The following is a 12,721-nucleotide window of genomic DNA, read 5'->3' as shown; positions in this document are numbered from 1 at the left end:
CAGCCAGCCTGAACTGTATTCTATTCTCAGCCTAAACATTAGAGGGTTGCTTGTATTGTGACAATCATTGTCATAATTTTTTTTAATGGTTTTAAAATATGTAGATTTTACCAATTTTAGGTCTTTTAGGTTTTCCTACCACAAAACCATCCATTTTAGCCCTGAATTATGGTATGGAGTAGAGGCTTCTGCAGCTAATAGGAACTTGACATTGACAAGTCCTGATGAAAAATTTTACATACCTTATTGAGTAGTATATACTATAACAACTTTACCAATTTAACAGCCAAATTTGCAAAGAAACACAGCTTCATAACCAACACTGAGAACTGGCTTAAAAAGCTATCCTCTACCAATCTGATTCGCAATTAGTCTTAGACACTGTTTCACTCACACATATATACCTTAATCGCTTAATAAATTAAAAGTATTTATTACAACTAAAAAATATTGTTATAAAAGCCGAAATGAAAAGCAAAGATCCAAGGGGAAATTAATTACCTCAAAAAAGTTTTAATAAAACTAAAAAACAACTTTTAATGCATTATTTTCTTTTCCTCAAATCAGTAATCAACTTTTCTTTCCCTCACTCTCCAATGAGTTCAACTCTCTGAATCTCTTAAGCTCAAATTTCAATATCATTTTTTTATTCATATCTCTTGATCATTCTCTAGTCATTAGTCATCAAGTCTTATTAGTCTGTCCTATTTGATTCATTTCATATCAGTATCAGTTCTTTCATTCCAAATGCCAGTATATAAGTCTAGACAGACTAATGTTACCTTAAATATTGATTACTGCAGTAGTCTTTTGCTAGCCACTCCCCTTAAACATATTCTGCCTACCAGTGATGGACTTACCACACCTTTTATAACCCTTTTTTGCTCTAGAACATAGAAGCCCTTCTACCTTTTCTATAAAATCAAGCTTAAAAGTCCTCTACTACATGTTCAAGGCCGGTATCTATATCCCCACTTATAGTCATAAACAATAAGTATTCTGCAACATGCATCCTATTTTTTCCCTCAGATCAGTTTCATTACTCATCCATGCTAATTCTAAATTCTTCCATTTCTTTGTTTATTGGCATTTCCCTTGACTATAAATGTCTTTTCCCTCTCTAGTCAAATTTTACCCTACCTTCGAGGGGCGGTTTATGACTTCAGTTCTCCATTAAGCCTTTTACTCAGCCTATAACAATGTTTCACAACCCTCCGTACATTGAGATTAGCAAAATTCTAAATTATTTAATGGGGACCTCAGGAGATAATTAGGTTATCTCATCTGTGGGTAAGCACTATCTACAGGATACACAGCTAAATATTTAAGTATTTAACAGTTTCAAATTGCCTATGGTACTTTCACTGTGTGCCCTATCTCCAGAGGTAAAAATGGTGGGCCTTAGGAATAAGGGCCATGTATTACACTATAGTTTTAGACTTCCAAATAGTTCCTATGTTGGGCTTAAAACCTACAATTTATTAAGTATTTATTTTCATGTTAGAGAAAAACCTTAAAATCATGCTGATCTACTAATCAAATTACAAAGGATAAATGTAATGTAATATTTTACAAAAGGCATGCTAATGAAAACAGGATAAATGTAACAACTATATTTCTAACTTACAACTTTATTTTCACTCTGCCTCAGTCCTGAAGACAATCACCATCATGAGATCTAGTTAGCTGAGCACCTGATATAATATCTTATAATATTAGCAGTTGCTAATTTACAAATGATATTGTAATAATGGAAAAGCTCAAATGCCAGTCATGAAAAATAAATTTAACCCATAATGTAAGTTGAACAGTACTGGAAATAGCCTATAGCTTTGAGTCTCAAAGCACAGTTAAGACAAAAATCAAGTGATTACTCTAGCAGCGGAAACAGCATCCATGGCATCAAAGAGGAAGAAAAATGGTCTCCAAAGGCTCACATAAGAAAGTGCTTTGGGGAAAAAGATCATGAATGAGAGAGGAAACTGTAAGACTATAGTATTCTGGCTATTAAGAGGCAAAAATAACAAGGGCTCAAGCAACAAGGACGCAAAGCGGTACTAACTGTATACATTATTCATTTGAGGAGAATTCCTTAGTTAGGGACTATCTGAATAAAATAACTTAGTATAAAAAATTAAACAAAATATACTTACGGATCAATAGAAACTTTAATACAGGTCATGTTCTTATCCCTCTGTTTATTGTCAGCTGCATTAACTACAAAATTAAGTATTTCAATGAGTGATCAAATATGTAGTTACATAAATAGATGGACACAACTGCACTGTATCACTACTTAATATAAATATTTGCATATGGTAATACTCAATGAAAATAGTTACTGCTAACTTCTAATACAAAATCTTATTTTCCAAATAATATTCTTAATTTTTATATCACACCAAATTACCGTCGTGTCTTCTACCACAAAACAAGGTGAGGGGGGACCTTGTGATATATAAAAACAAATTAAATAAGAACAAGCATCCGCAGTTTATAACTCCCTATTTCAGGTCTAAAAGAAAAAAATTGGATTTAATTATATTTTATCTTGGTAACAAATAACTACTTTCTCTTGATCTCCTTCAATAAATTAGTGATTTTATTGACAGATTGAGCTGAAACCAATCAGTTATTTTTGAATTACAAAGGCAGTCTTTAGCATCCTTAGAAATCTCTAAATCCTATGCACTATAACTGTAAATATATTTGTATACATTAACTGCGTCAGTCAAATTTAAACACAAACTAGTTTTAAAATTAAACTGAATCATAGAAGGAATACGTTCCTGACAAACACTATGTAACCTAAAAGTAAAACTGGGTGGATAGTTGGGAAGCAAGAGTGAAAGGTGCAAAATATAAGTAAGTGGTTTTACTCTCCTATCCTTTTTCCAAAGACCAACACAACTTTGCTGTCTAAGAAACCTCAAGTGGCATTGATGAGGTGGCAGTGCAGTCTCAGGTTCTTAGCTAAAAACATTTCTAAGTGCAAGCATTCCCTAGGAGTCAATTAGGCATTCGAACTTCATCGTGATTTAATTAATCATGTGATTTGTAGAGAGATCATTTAGAACAGTGGTTGTCAAACCTGACAGCTCAACAGAAATGCCTGATTTGTTGGTGAAAAACACCATTTTACATGTCTCACCTCAAACTCATTGAATCTGCAAGGCTCAGGCCCTGTAACATGCTCCCCCAGGTGACTGGGATACAAGCAACTCCCAGATGATTGCATATACAGGACTACTGGCCAACTTTGGGATTACTAATCAAATACAACACATTCATTTCACAAATGAACAATTAAAACACAAAGATATGAAGCACAGATATGAAAATACTACAAGTTATATAATTTTCTGGAGAACATTTATAGTCAATATAAATGCCAGAGATATGCCTTTAAAATTTACACTGTAAATCTGCTCATATATATATGTATGTGTATATATATATATATATATATATATATATATATATATATATACACACATACACATTATAATGACATCAACAGGAACAGATGCATTAACTGCATTAACTCTTAAGCAAGTACTCACCCAAGATTTCATCAAAGATCTTGTATAAACCTGGCACAAAAGTAACCTCTCTGCAATTCATTCCTACATCTTCATCATACACCCACATTAGCTGCATTGAGAGAAAAATTCAAAAGGACTCATGTGGTAAAAAAGTGTTTACCATCAGTTTTACACAGTATAAACCCACATCTGTCATTTAAATACTTAGACCTTCAAGTAAAAGAACATATACTTCAGTCACAATCTCACTGTATTCATATTCAATTTAAATAAGCTCAATATTGAGAAATTGTGCATTTTGTATCGTCCATGTTCTTATTCATACATAAACTCAGCTTTAATATAATGCAACAATTCTTGAATTGTTAGAAACAGTATTCAAATAAAATATGAAAAAAACAAAAAAAGTATCTTATGTTTACTTGACATCTTTATTTCAAGCTGTGTATTTTTCTACTGTATAGGAACACAGAGTAAAATAATATGAACACAGCATGACTTTGGAGTCAGAGACCAGCTTTGAATCTCAGCTCTTACTAGCTGAGAGATCTGAGCAAGTTAAATTTATTTAAACTTCAGTTTCCCAATCTATAAAATGGACGTAACAGTACCTACTTCCCAAAATTGTTAGAATCAAACAAGAAATATGTGTAAGCCAAGTCCATAGTAAGTGTTAAATAATAATTAGTGTGTATGTATAAATTCTAGAATTTAAAGTAAACCACAGCATTCATGAACATAAGCACTGTGTTAAAAGTGCATATCCTCTATACTTTTTACCTCTGATAATTTTTTATCTCCTAGTTTTGTTTTGGTTTTTTAATCTCTAACAAGAAATGAAGACATTTCTATCTCTCTTAGGTTCCTCTCCCTATTTTGCTTATGCCCACAGAAAGAAAAAAATTATGTACTTACAAAGCATATAATCACAAAATTTTTATTAAAAAATAGATATAAAATACACATTTAATTTCAATAAAATTTAAAAATAATTACCTGTGTCAATGGCTCCACTGACCCAATGTATGTATCAGGACGAAGGAGAATGTGTTCAAGTTGTGTCTTTTTCTGATACACTCTCTCAACAGACATCTTCTTTGAAGAATCATTTCTGCTTGCAGCCTCTGACTCTTCTTTTTTTACAGCATTGTTCTGATCAAAAAGAGTCTAAAATTAACCAAAAAATCAAATTTAAATAACCTACCAAGGGGTAAACTAAAATGTATATGGACACACGAAATAGGTTTTCTTTTTAATGACAAAAATTATCTTTCAGGTTCACTAATTTTTAAGTCCTAAGAGAACAGTCTATTTACCGACAGCCTAGTTATTTTTATAACACTGTGTGAAACTGCAGTTTTGACTGAGCCCAAAACGTACGTATACTAGCTAGAACAGCCTTCATCTATTCAATCCAGAAATATAAACATTTCCCAATTCTGTAAGATACTAAGTTAATTTTTGTAGTCCACAAAAGTACACAATGAATGTGAGTTCTATTATGGGTTCACAATGACTGAACGTGGCTGGTTGCAGAGGTCCCCAAAACTTCCAGATGTAAGTTCCCTACCATTAAGCTACTGAAGATTATAGTAAAGAGTGGGCCAAAGTAACCTACATAAAATAGTAACCTATGTAGTTAGTATACACTGATATGGCTGACAACACTAAGCACGGTTTATGAAATCTCAGATTTTACACTTTTGTAGCTCATGTCAATAACTTCTTTATATGTCAGCGATAGGTGCCCATTACTGTGGTACTCTATGATTCCAGCTTCTCTGCCAGTCCTAATTCTAGCCATTCCTACAGCAAGCAGATAAGGATCCCAAGTTCAAATTCCCATGGTCTGAAGATTTCTTAAGAGCAGCAGAGAACACGCCTCTCTCCCTGGAAACCTTACACACAGGTATGGAAAACGGGTAAAACGCTACCTCACTCCTTTTTCAAACATTTACAACTTTTTCCACATCTCTTTACTACCAATCTCCACCTCCTCCTCCCAAATGGAGGCAAGAATAAGGAATGTTTGGCTTGCACCTATCAGATTCCTATCAAGTACAAAAAGTTGTCTTCTTGCTTGGATAATGTCTCAAAAATCAGAAAACATTTGCAATGTAGTTAGCTTTATCAGATTACTATCTATAATTTTCTCTAGAAATAACATAATTAGAAAACAATATGTTTAAAACATATTGCCACACTTGTTGACAAATTAAACAATGCATTATTGGGGATTTTTAAATTATAAGAAAATCACCAAATACACAAAATTTATTTTAAAATATTAATCTATTTTATGTACTTCTACACTACTGCTAACCCCTAGGAAAAGAATATAGATTTCATACTTATCCAAGCCTCAACCTTTATGAATACTTCTCAACCACCAGATGAAAAAAAAAATACTTTTCAACCACCAAAAAATAAAAACATTCCAGTAAAACAAACTCCTTATTTTAGAATGAGTATGTACCAAGATCATTTTGTATAAACAAAGATTCTTCTTGCAGAGTTGTCACCTAAGATATAGCAATTTGGGGCAACCATCCACAGTTCCTGTTTTTCTGTGGGAGAGTGAATTGCTGCCAAAGAGGAGAAAGGAGATGACTGCCAGTTGGTGCTAAAAAGGAACTGAGCCACTCGTTCACAGAATCAACACAGAAAATCTCACCATCACCAGGCAAACAAGAGTGAAACTAGCAAAAGCTTTAGGAACAAGTCTCTTCTCCTGTCTCCTATAGGATCCCCTGACTTCACATTACCCTTTTGTAACATCTCCAACCCTTTTTTTTCCCCTCAAGGCTGCCATGCTTAACGTCTATTTTAGCCATATTTCACCCATGTAACAACGGAGAAGGTCATGCTATCTACCCACCATTAATGAAAAACAAAAACCACAATTTGTTTCCCATCTATGCGCCTCCTGAAATGTCCTCCCAAAGAGAGGGACAAGGGGAGGTAGGAAAGATGAGGGATACTTAAGATCATAGGAAATGCTCAAATGTCAACTGTGAAAATTAAAAAAAACACTCTTTCTCTAGAAGGCATCCAAATCTGAAAGAAGCAAAACTGTCACTATTTGCAGATGGTATGATATATAGAAAGCCCTAAAGACACCACCAAAAACTATTAGAATAAACAGATTCAGTAAAGTTGCAGGATACAAACTTAATATACAAAAATCTGTTGAGTTTCTATACACTAATAACAAACTATCAGAAAAAAATTAAGAAAACAATTCAATTTACACCTGCATCAAAAAGAATAAAATAGCTATTAATAAATTTAACCCAGGAGGACAAGACCTGTATGCTGAAAATTACAAGACAATGGTAAAAGAAACTGAAGACATAAATAAATGGAAAGATTTTCCATGCTCATGGATTGGAATAATTAACATTGTTAAAATTTCCATACTATCCAAAGCAATCTACAGATTGCAATCCCTATCAAAATCTCAATGGCATTTTTTGACAGAAATCAAACAAAACTCAACTCCAAAGGGATTAAAAGACTTGAATGTAAGACATAAAACTCATAAAACATAGGTGGTAAGCTCCTCGACATGGGTCTTGGTGAGGATTTTTAGGATATTACACCAAAAGCAAAGGCAACAAAAACAAAAATAAACAAGTAGGACTAAATCAAACAAAAAAGCTTCTGCACAGCAAAGGAAACCATCAACAAAATGAAAGGGCAACCTATCAAAGGAGAAAATATTTGCAAATCATGTATATGACAAGGGGGTAATATCCAAAATACATAAAGGCTAATACAATTCAATAGCAAAAAAAACAAACAATCCAATTTAAAAAATGGATAGAGAATCTGAATAGATATTTTTCAAAGACATACAAACGGCCAACAGGTACATGAAAAGGTGCTCAACATCACTAATCATGAAGGAAATGCAAAGCAAAACCACAATGAAATATCACCTCACACCTTCAGAAGGCGACTCTCAAAAACACAAGAAATAAGTGTTGGTGAGGATGTCGCGAAAAGAGAATCCTTGTGTGCTGTTGGTGGGAAGGTAAACTGGTGCAGCCGTTATGAATAATGGTACGAGGATTATTCAAAAAATTAAAAATAGAACTACCATGTGATCCAGAAATTTTACTTCTGGGTATTAACCTGAAGAAAATAAAAACACTGACTCAAAAAATATGTAATCCCTACTTACTACAGCATTATTTACAATAGTCAAGAGATGGAAGCAACCTCAAGTGTCCATCAATAGATAAATGGATAAAGAAAATGAGACGCGCATACACACACAGAGGAATATTATTCAGCCATTAAAAATAATGAAGTCTTGCCCTTTGTGACAATATAAACGGACCTTGAGGTCATTATGCTAAGTGAAATAAGTCTGAGAAAGGCAGATAATATATGATCTCACTTATATGAGGAATCTAAAACAAAACAAAAAACTAACCCATAGATACAGAGAAGAGACTGGTAGGTGCCAGAGGTGGGGGAGGGGGAAAAGGGTGAAGGTGGTCAAAAGGTACAAACTTCCAGTTATAAAATGAGTAAGTCCTGGAGGTATAATGTACAGCATGGTGACTACACTTCATAATATTGCATTGTATATTTGTAAGTTGTTAAGAGAGTAGATCTTAAAAGTTCACATTACAAGAATAAAATGTAACTGTGTGGTATGGATGTGATATATTAGGTTGGTGCAAAAGTGATTGCGGTTTTTGCAATTATTTTTAACCTTTTAAACCACATTACTTTTGCACCAATCTAACAAAAGACTTACTGTGGTGATTATTGCTCAGTATAAAAAGGTACTACTTCTGAAACAAATGAAAATAATTATCACTGGATTTTAAAAAAGAAGAGGAAAATGTGTGTGTGTGTGTATGTGTGTGTGTGTGTGTGTGTGTGTGTGTGTGTATACAGCCATTGGAGAGCTTACCAAGCATACCAAGCACCCTGTTTCCCAGAAAACAAGATCTAGCCAATCAGCTCTAATGTGTCTTTTGGAGCAAAAATTAATATAAGACCTGGTTTTATATTATCGTAAAATAAGACCAGGTCTTATATTAATTTTTGCTCCAAAAGACGCATTAGAGCTGATTGCCAGGCTCAGTCTTATTTTGGGGGAAACACAGCATTATAGGAATTATTTGAATAATCTCAATTAATCCTCATAAGAGCTCCATGAAGCAGACACTATTATTATAATTCACTTTTTACAGATAAGGAAACTGAGGTTGGAGAAGTTAAGTGTTTTCCAAAAGCTAACAAGGCTGGTGCTTGAAGAAGCTGAATTATGACAACAGATGATCTAATTGCATAGCCTATATTCTTAGAGCATTATGCTATACAAAATTGATACACTTTGAAAAAGAAATGTACTCCCTAGATCATTGTATAAACGCGAAAGGTTAGTACAAAGTGATATAGGTGTATCCCAGAAAGCTTTCTTTATCCTGTCATTATCAGGGCATAAAAAATGAGTTGTTTTGGTTTTTAATGTTTCCAAATTGTGGGACAGTATAAATGATGGTTAAGAACATAAGCCTGGTTGAAATCCAGCCTTTGCCTTAGCCACGTCCCAACAGTTTATCTAATTTCTCGACCTGTTTCCTACTTGTCAAATAGCAATGATTACACTGATCTCACCTTTTCTTTAAAATGGGGTTCTATTTGTATTAAGATTAAAAAGAAAAAAGGAGGCCTGTTTTTAAAAAACATACTTTGTAAAATGCAACTGTTGCCACCACCTAAGTATTGAATAGATCTGAAACATACTTCTATTCACAAAAGTTAGCAGAGTTTATAAACATTGTTTCTAAATATTTGAGAATGTATCTAAAGAACATTGCTACCTGACCACTTACTTGTCCTTATGATTACAGAAGAATGCTCAAGAAGTTAGTATGTTAATTATACAATTTTTTTGTTAACAATAACTGAAGTTGGATTAGATAGTCCCCCTCTTTGCTGAACACTATAAAGGATACAAACAAGAAAAATACATGGTCTCTGACTACAGGAGTTTATAATCTAATTGTTAAGACAAAATTATCACCCATGAAAGTTACATTAAAAAGAAACATTTGTTTTATGATCCATAAGAGTAACAGAAAAAGATGAGTATAAACTTGGAGGATAAGAGGTTGGTGAGACACTGAACTACCCCTGAAGAGTAATTAAGATTTAAACTGGTAAATAGGAAAAAGAGGAATTCCTGATGGATGAAAAGCATGCGAAGTCAAAGTGACAAAAATGAACATGACATGCAGAAGACCGTGAAGAGATAAAGCTAACTACAAGGACTATACAAAATATATATCAATTGGGAAGGCACATAATTTATGAAAGAATTGGGTTGAAAATCTGACTGAGTAGTTTAGTTGACTTGCAATAATGAGCCACTAAAGCAAGGTTCTTAAATCTTTAAACAATATTTAAATGTATAGTTATATATCCTGAATTAGAAATATTTGCAGTAAAAAAAATTGTTTTATATTTCATTAAATTTTACTTTTAAAATACAATGTTAATTGTGGTTTTATATTTAAAAAAATAGATTTATTTTAGAAATAGATACTGAAATATTTACAGATGAAGTGATACAATTCTAGGATTTGCTTTGCTTCAAAATAACAAAAAGGGGAAGGGTGGGTGTCCTTTGTTGATAATTGTTGAAACTTGATAAATAGAGGGAGAGTGTTTATAGTTTTCTGGCCACCACTTTTTTATATACTTAATATTTTCTATTACAATATTTTTTAACCCACCAAATGAGAGTATTACTGGGGGGAAAAGATCACTATTCAGGTAGTGGTTAACTGTACTCTCATATTTCCGCAAATTTATTTTTTACAGCCACTTAAAGATGACAAAAGACTGCAATGAAATAGAATCAAAGCTTTACAAACTAAAAGTTAATGCAAGAAACTGTTTGCTTCAGAGAAGGCTTCATAACTGCTGTCAATTTTAACTGAATGATTTTACTATATTTATATTTTCCACTTTTTAAAAATTTTAGATACTGCAAATCCAACACAAATTATATAACACTACTAAAATAAGTTAATACCAATCTTAAACCACTTTGCTTTGTGGTTTCAGATATTGAAATATAAACTTTCATGCAGTATCAAAGTTAACAATACATGCTGTCATGCATCCCAACAGAAGTTAATACAAGCAACACATGGCATTACCCACCCAACCCCAAAAGAGTAATGATATAGGGGATTAATTCCATTTTTAATTCTTCCTGTTACCCACAAGCAGGTGGCAACATAACACCAGTTTCAATAAAGCAAAGTTACCCCTCTTCATAAATGGATGACCAATGCAACAAATCCCTGAACTCTTCTTCCAAGTGAATAATTTGCCTTCACCCTGGCTTAAAGATATTTTATGCAAGGCAACTTTATTATTCTGAGTGTGCATTTCTTGAATTTCACCAGTAAAAACATTTTATTAAGCCCAGCACTATGCTATGTATGTTATCTCACTTAATTTTCAATGCAACCTTATTTTACAGATAAGAAAACAGGCTTAGAAAGATTAGGTCTCTTGTTTGTGCAAAGTTCCACTGACTATAAGTGTTGGAGACAGGATCTGAATCTATTAATACATCAATCACACATCAAAGTCCATGCTCATAATCACCTCACTCTATTGTCTCCCATAAAATTGAACTACTGTATGATCAATGGTGTATATTATGGACATAAAGATGCTCAGATAATCTGACTTAAATTTAAATAAGCATCATAGAGTGGATTTACAGGGAAATAATCTTTTCAATAAACTAATTCAACAAGAGAATATAATCAATAACTAAAAGACTAAGTGACCTTTTCTTCTCCCTATTTTACTGTATTTCCCATATTAGTTTTATAACAAAAAAATTTTTAATCAGTCAATTTTAGTTTCAAATGAATTTTTCTGATATTGAATGACATCCTCTAAATTTCACAAAATTTCTTATAAAAATGAAAGTTTTCTGTTGAGCTTGAAAGAAAAGGTGGCCATTTAGTAACCTACAAAGTTAAGTAAGAGTAAATTAAAATATTGCTATCAAATGTTGAAGCCAACTATTTCAATCTTGGAGCAACATGTTTACCATTATAGAATCAAAGGTCCTCAGAGAAAACACTGATCAGGCCTCAACACTTCCAAATAGTGAATGAGAACCATCTGGCAAACTAACTCCACTTTCAGAAGTTTGATTTTAAATGGTTAAAATATTTTCCTGCTAGCAGCAACATTCTTTTTACAGGGGCTACTTGTCAATACGACAGAAGAGTCACTCAGTTCACCAAAACCTCGCCTGCTCAAACAAAAGAAAATGAAAAAAAATAAATTATATAAATGTCAATATGAAAAGTTTCCTTGGGTGTTTTGAAAAAGAGAGGGTCTATCAAAAGTCCCTGGAAAAAATAACATTTTTTAAAATTTTTCTTCTGGATACCCATGCAGTTGTCTGAGCTGGGCTTTTTTAGTGTAGGAAATGACCCTGGTCTGAACTCGATGCTGAGCAAGTGAAACGCCAATGAATTATCGATCTGCCGTGGGAATTAGATCTCTCTCCAGGTCTTCCCTCCACTACGTCCCGACAGGAACTGAGCGCCGAAATCCTTTAACTCCAGGACGAATCACTTCAGTCCCCACCCCGTCTCACCTGCGACGCTGACGCAGGTGAGCGCTTCTTTTAACACTCCCGCCCTGACAGATGTACGACCCACAGTATATTAATTGCTGCCGTGAAACAGCCCTTCTGAACGCGCTTTCAATCGAACGAGACTCTCCGAGCTGAAGTGTTCAATTGCTGTAGACATATTCCCCACCAAACCCAGCCTTCTTTGAGATTAGAGACTCAGAAACGGTTGCATTTGCAACACACACATTTGCCTCCGGAATTTTCTTAAGTCACATTGAGAGAAAGTGCTGACCCACACAGACACACATGCATTATTGCCATATCCATCCTCTCATTCCCGACTGCCCTGGAAGAGTCTGGGAAATAGGAAAAAAAAAAGATGAAGCGGGGGCTCCGTGTCATGTTCATGGCTTGTCCCCCAAAGTTTCAAGTGCACGTTACGCTCCTGCAGCTGGAGCCTCCATAGAGGTACAGAGAAGAAAGAAAAGGGGCGGGGAGCGGGGGGTTCGGCTGCAAGAAGCCCGACGGGGCGCGC

The 12,721-nt window shown here is 34.0% G+C and overlaps 1 protein-coding gene across 2 annotated transcripts in view; it reads right to left on the bottom strand.

Moving 5' to 3' along the window:
• The window catches only part of TOP2B (DNA topoisomerase II beta), a 52,887-nt gene that overhangs the window by 39,300 nt on the left and 866 nt on the right, over nucleotides 1-12,721 (bottom strand). Inside the window, exons 2-4 of one of the 2 annotated variants that reach the window (XM_019745271.2) lie at nucleotides 4,542-4,697; nucleotides 3,564-3,654; nucleotides 2,154-2,217 (exon numbers count right to left, since the gene is read on the bottom strand). In XM_019745271.2, the coding sequence (XP_019600830.2) occupies nucleotides 2,154-2,217; nucleotides 3,564-3,654; nucleotides 4,542-4,697 (311 nt within the window). Of the gene's footprint in view, nucleotides 1-2,153; nucleotides 2,218-3,563; nucleotides 3,655-4,541; nucleotides 4,713-12,721 lie in introns of both variants that reach the window. The other variant, XM_019745269.2, reaches the window with a different exon arrangement.

The sequence above is a fragment of the Rhinolophus sinicus genome, linkage group LG10, assembly GCF_036562045.2.
Source record: "Rhinolophus sinicus isolate RSC01 linkage group LG10, ASM3656204v1, whole genome shotgun sequence".
In the NCBI taxonomy this organism is placed as follows: domain Eukaryota; kingdom Metazoa; phylum Chordata; class Mammalia; order Chiroptera; family Rhinolophidae; genus Rhinolophus; species Rhinolophus sinicus.
This window is presented reverse-complemented; position numbering and strand designations above follow the sequence as displayed.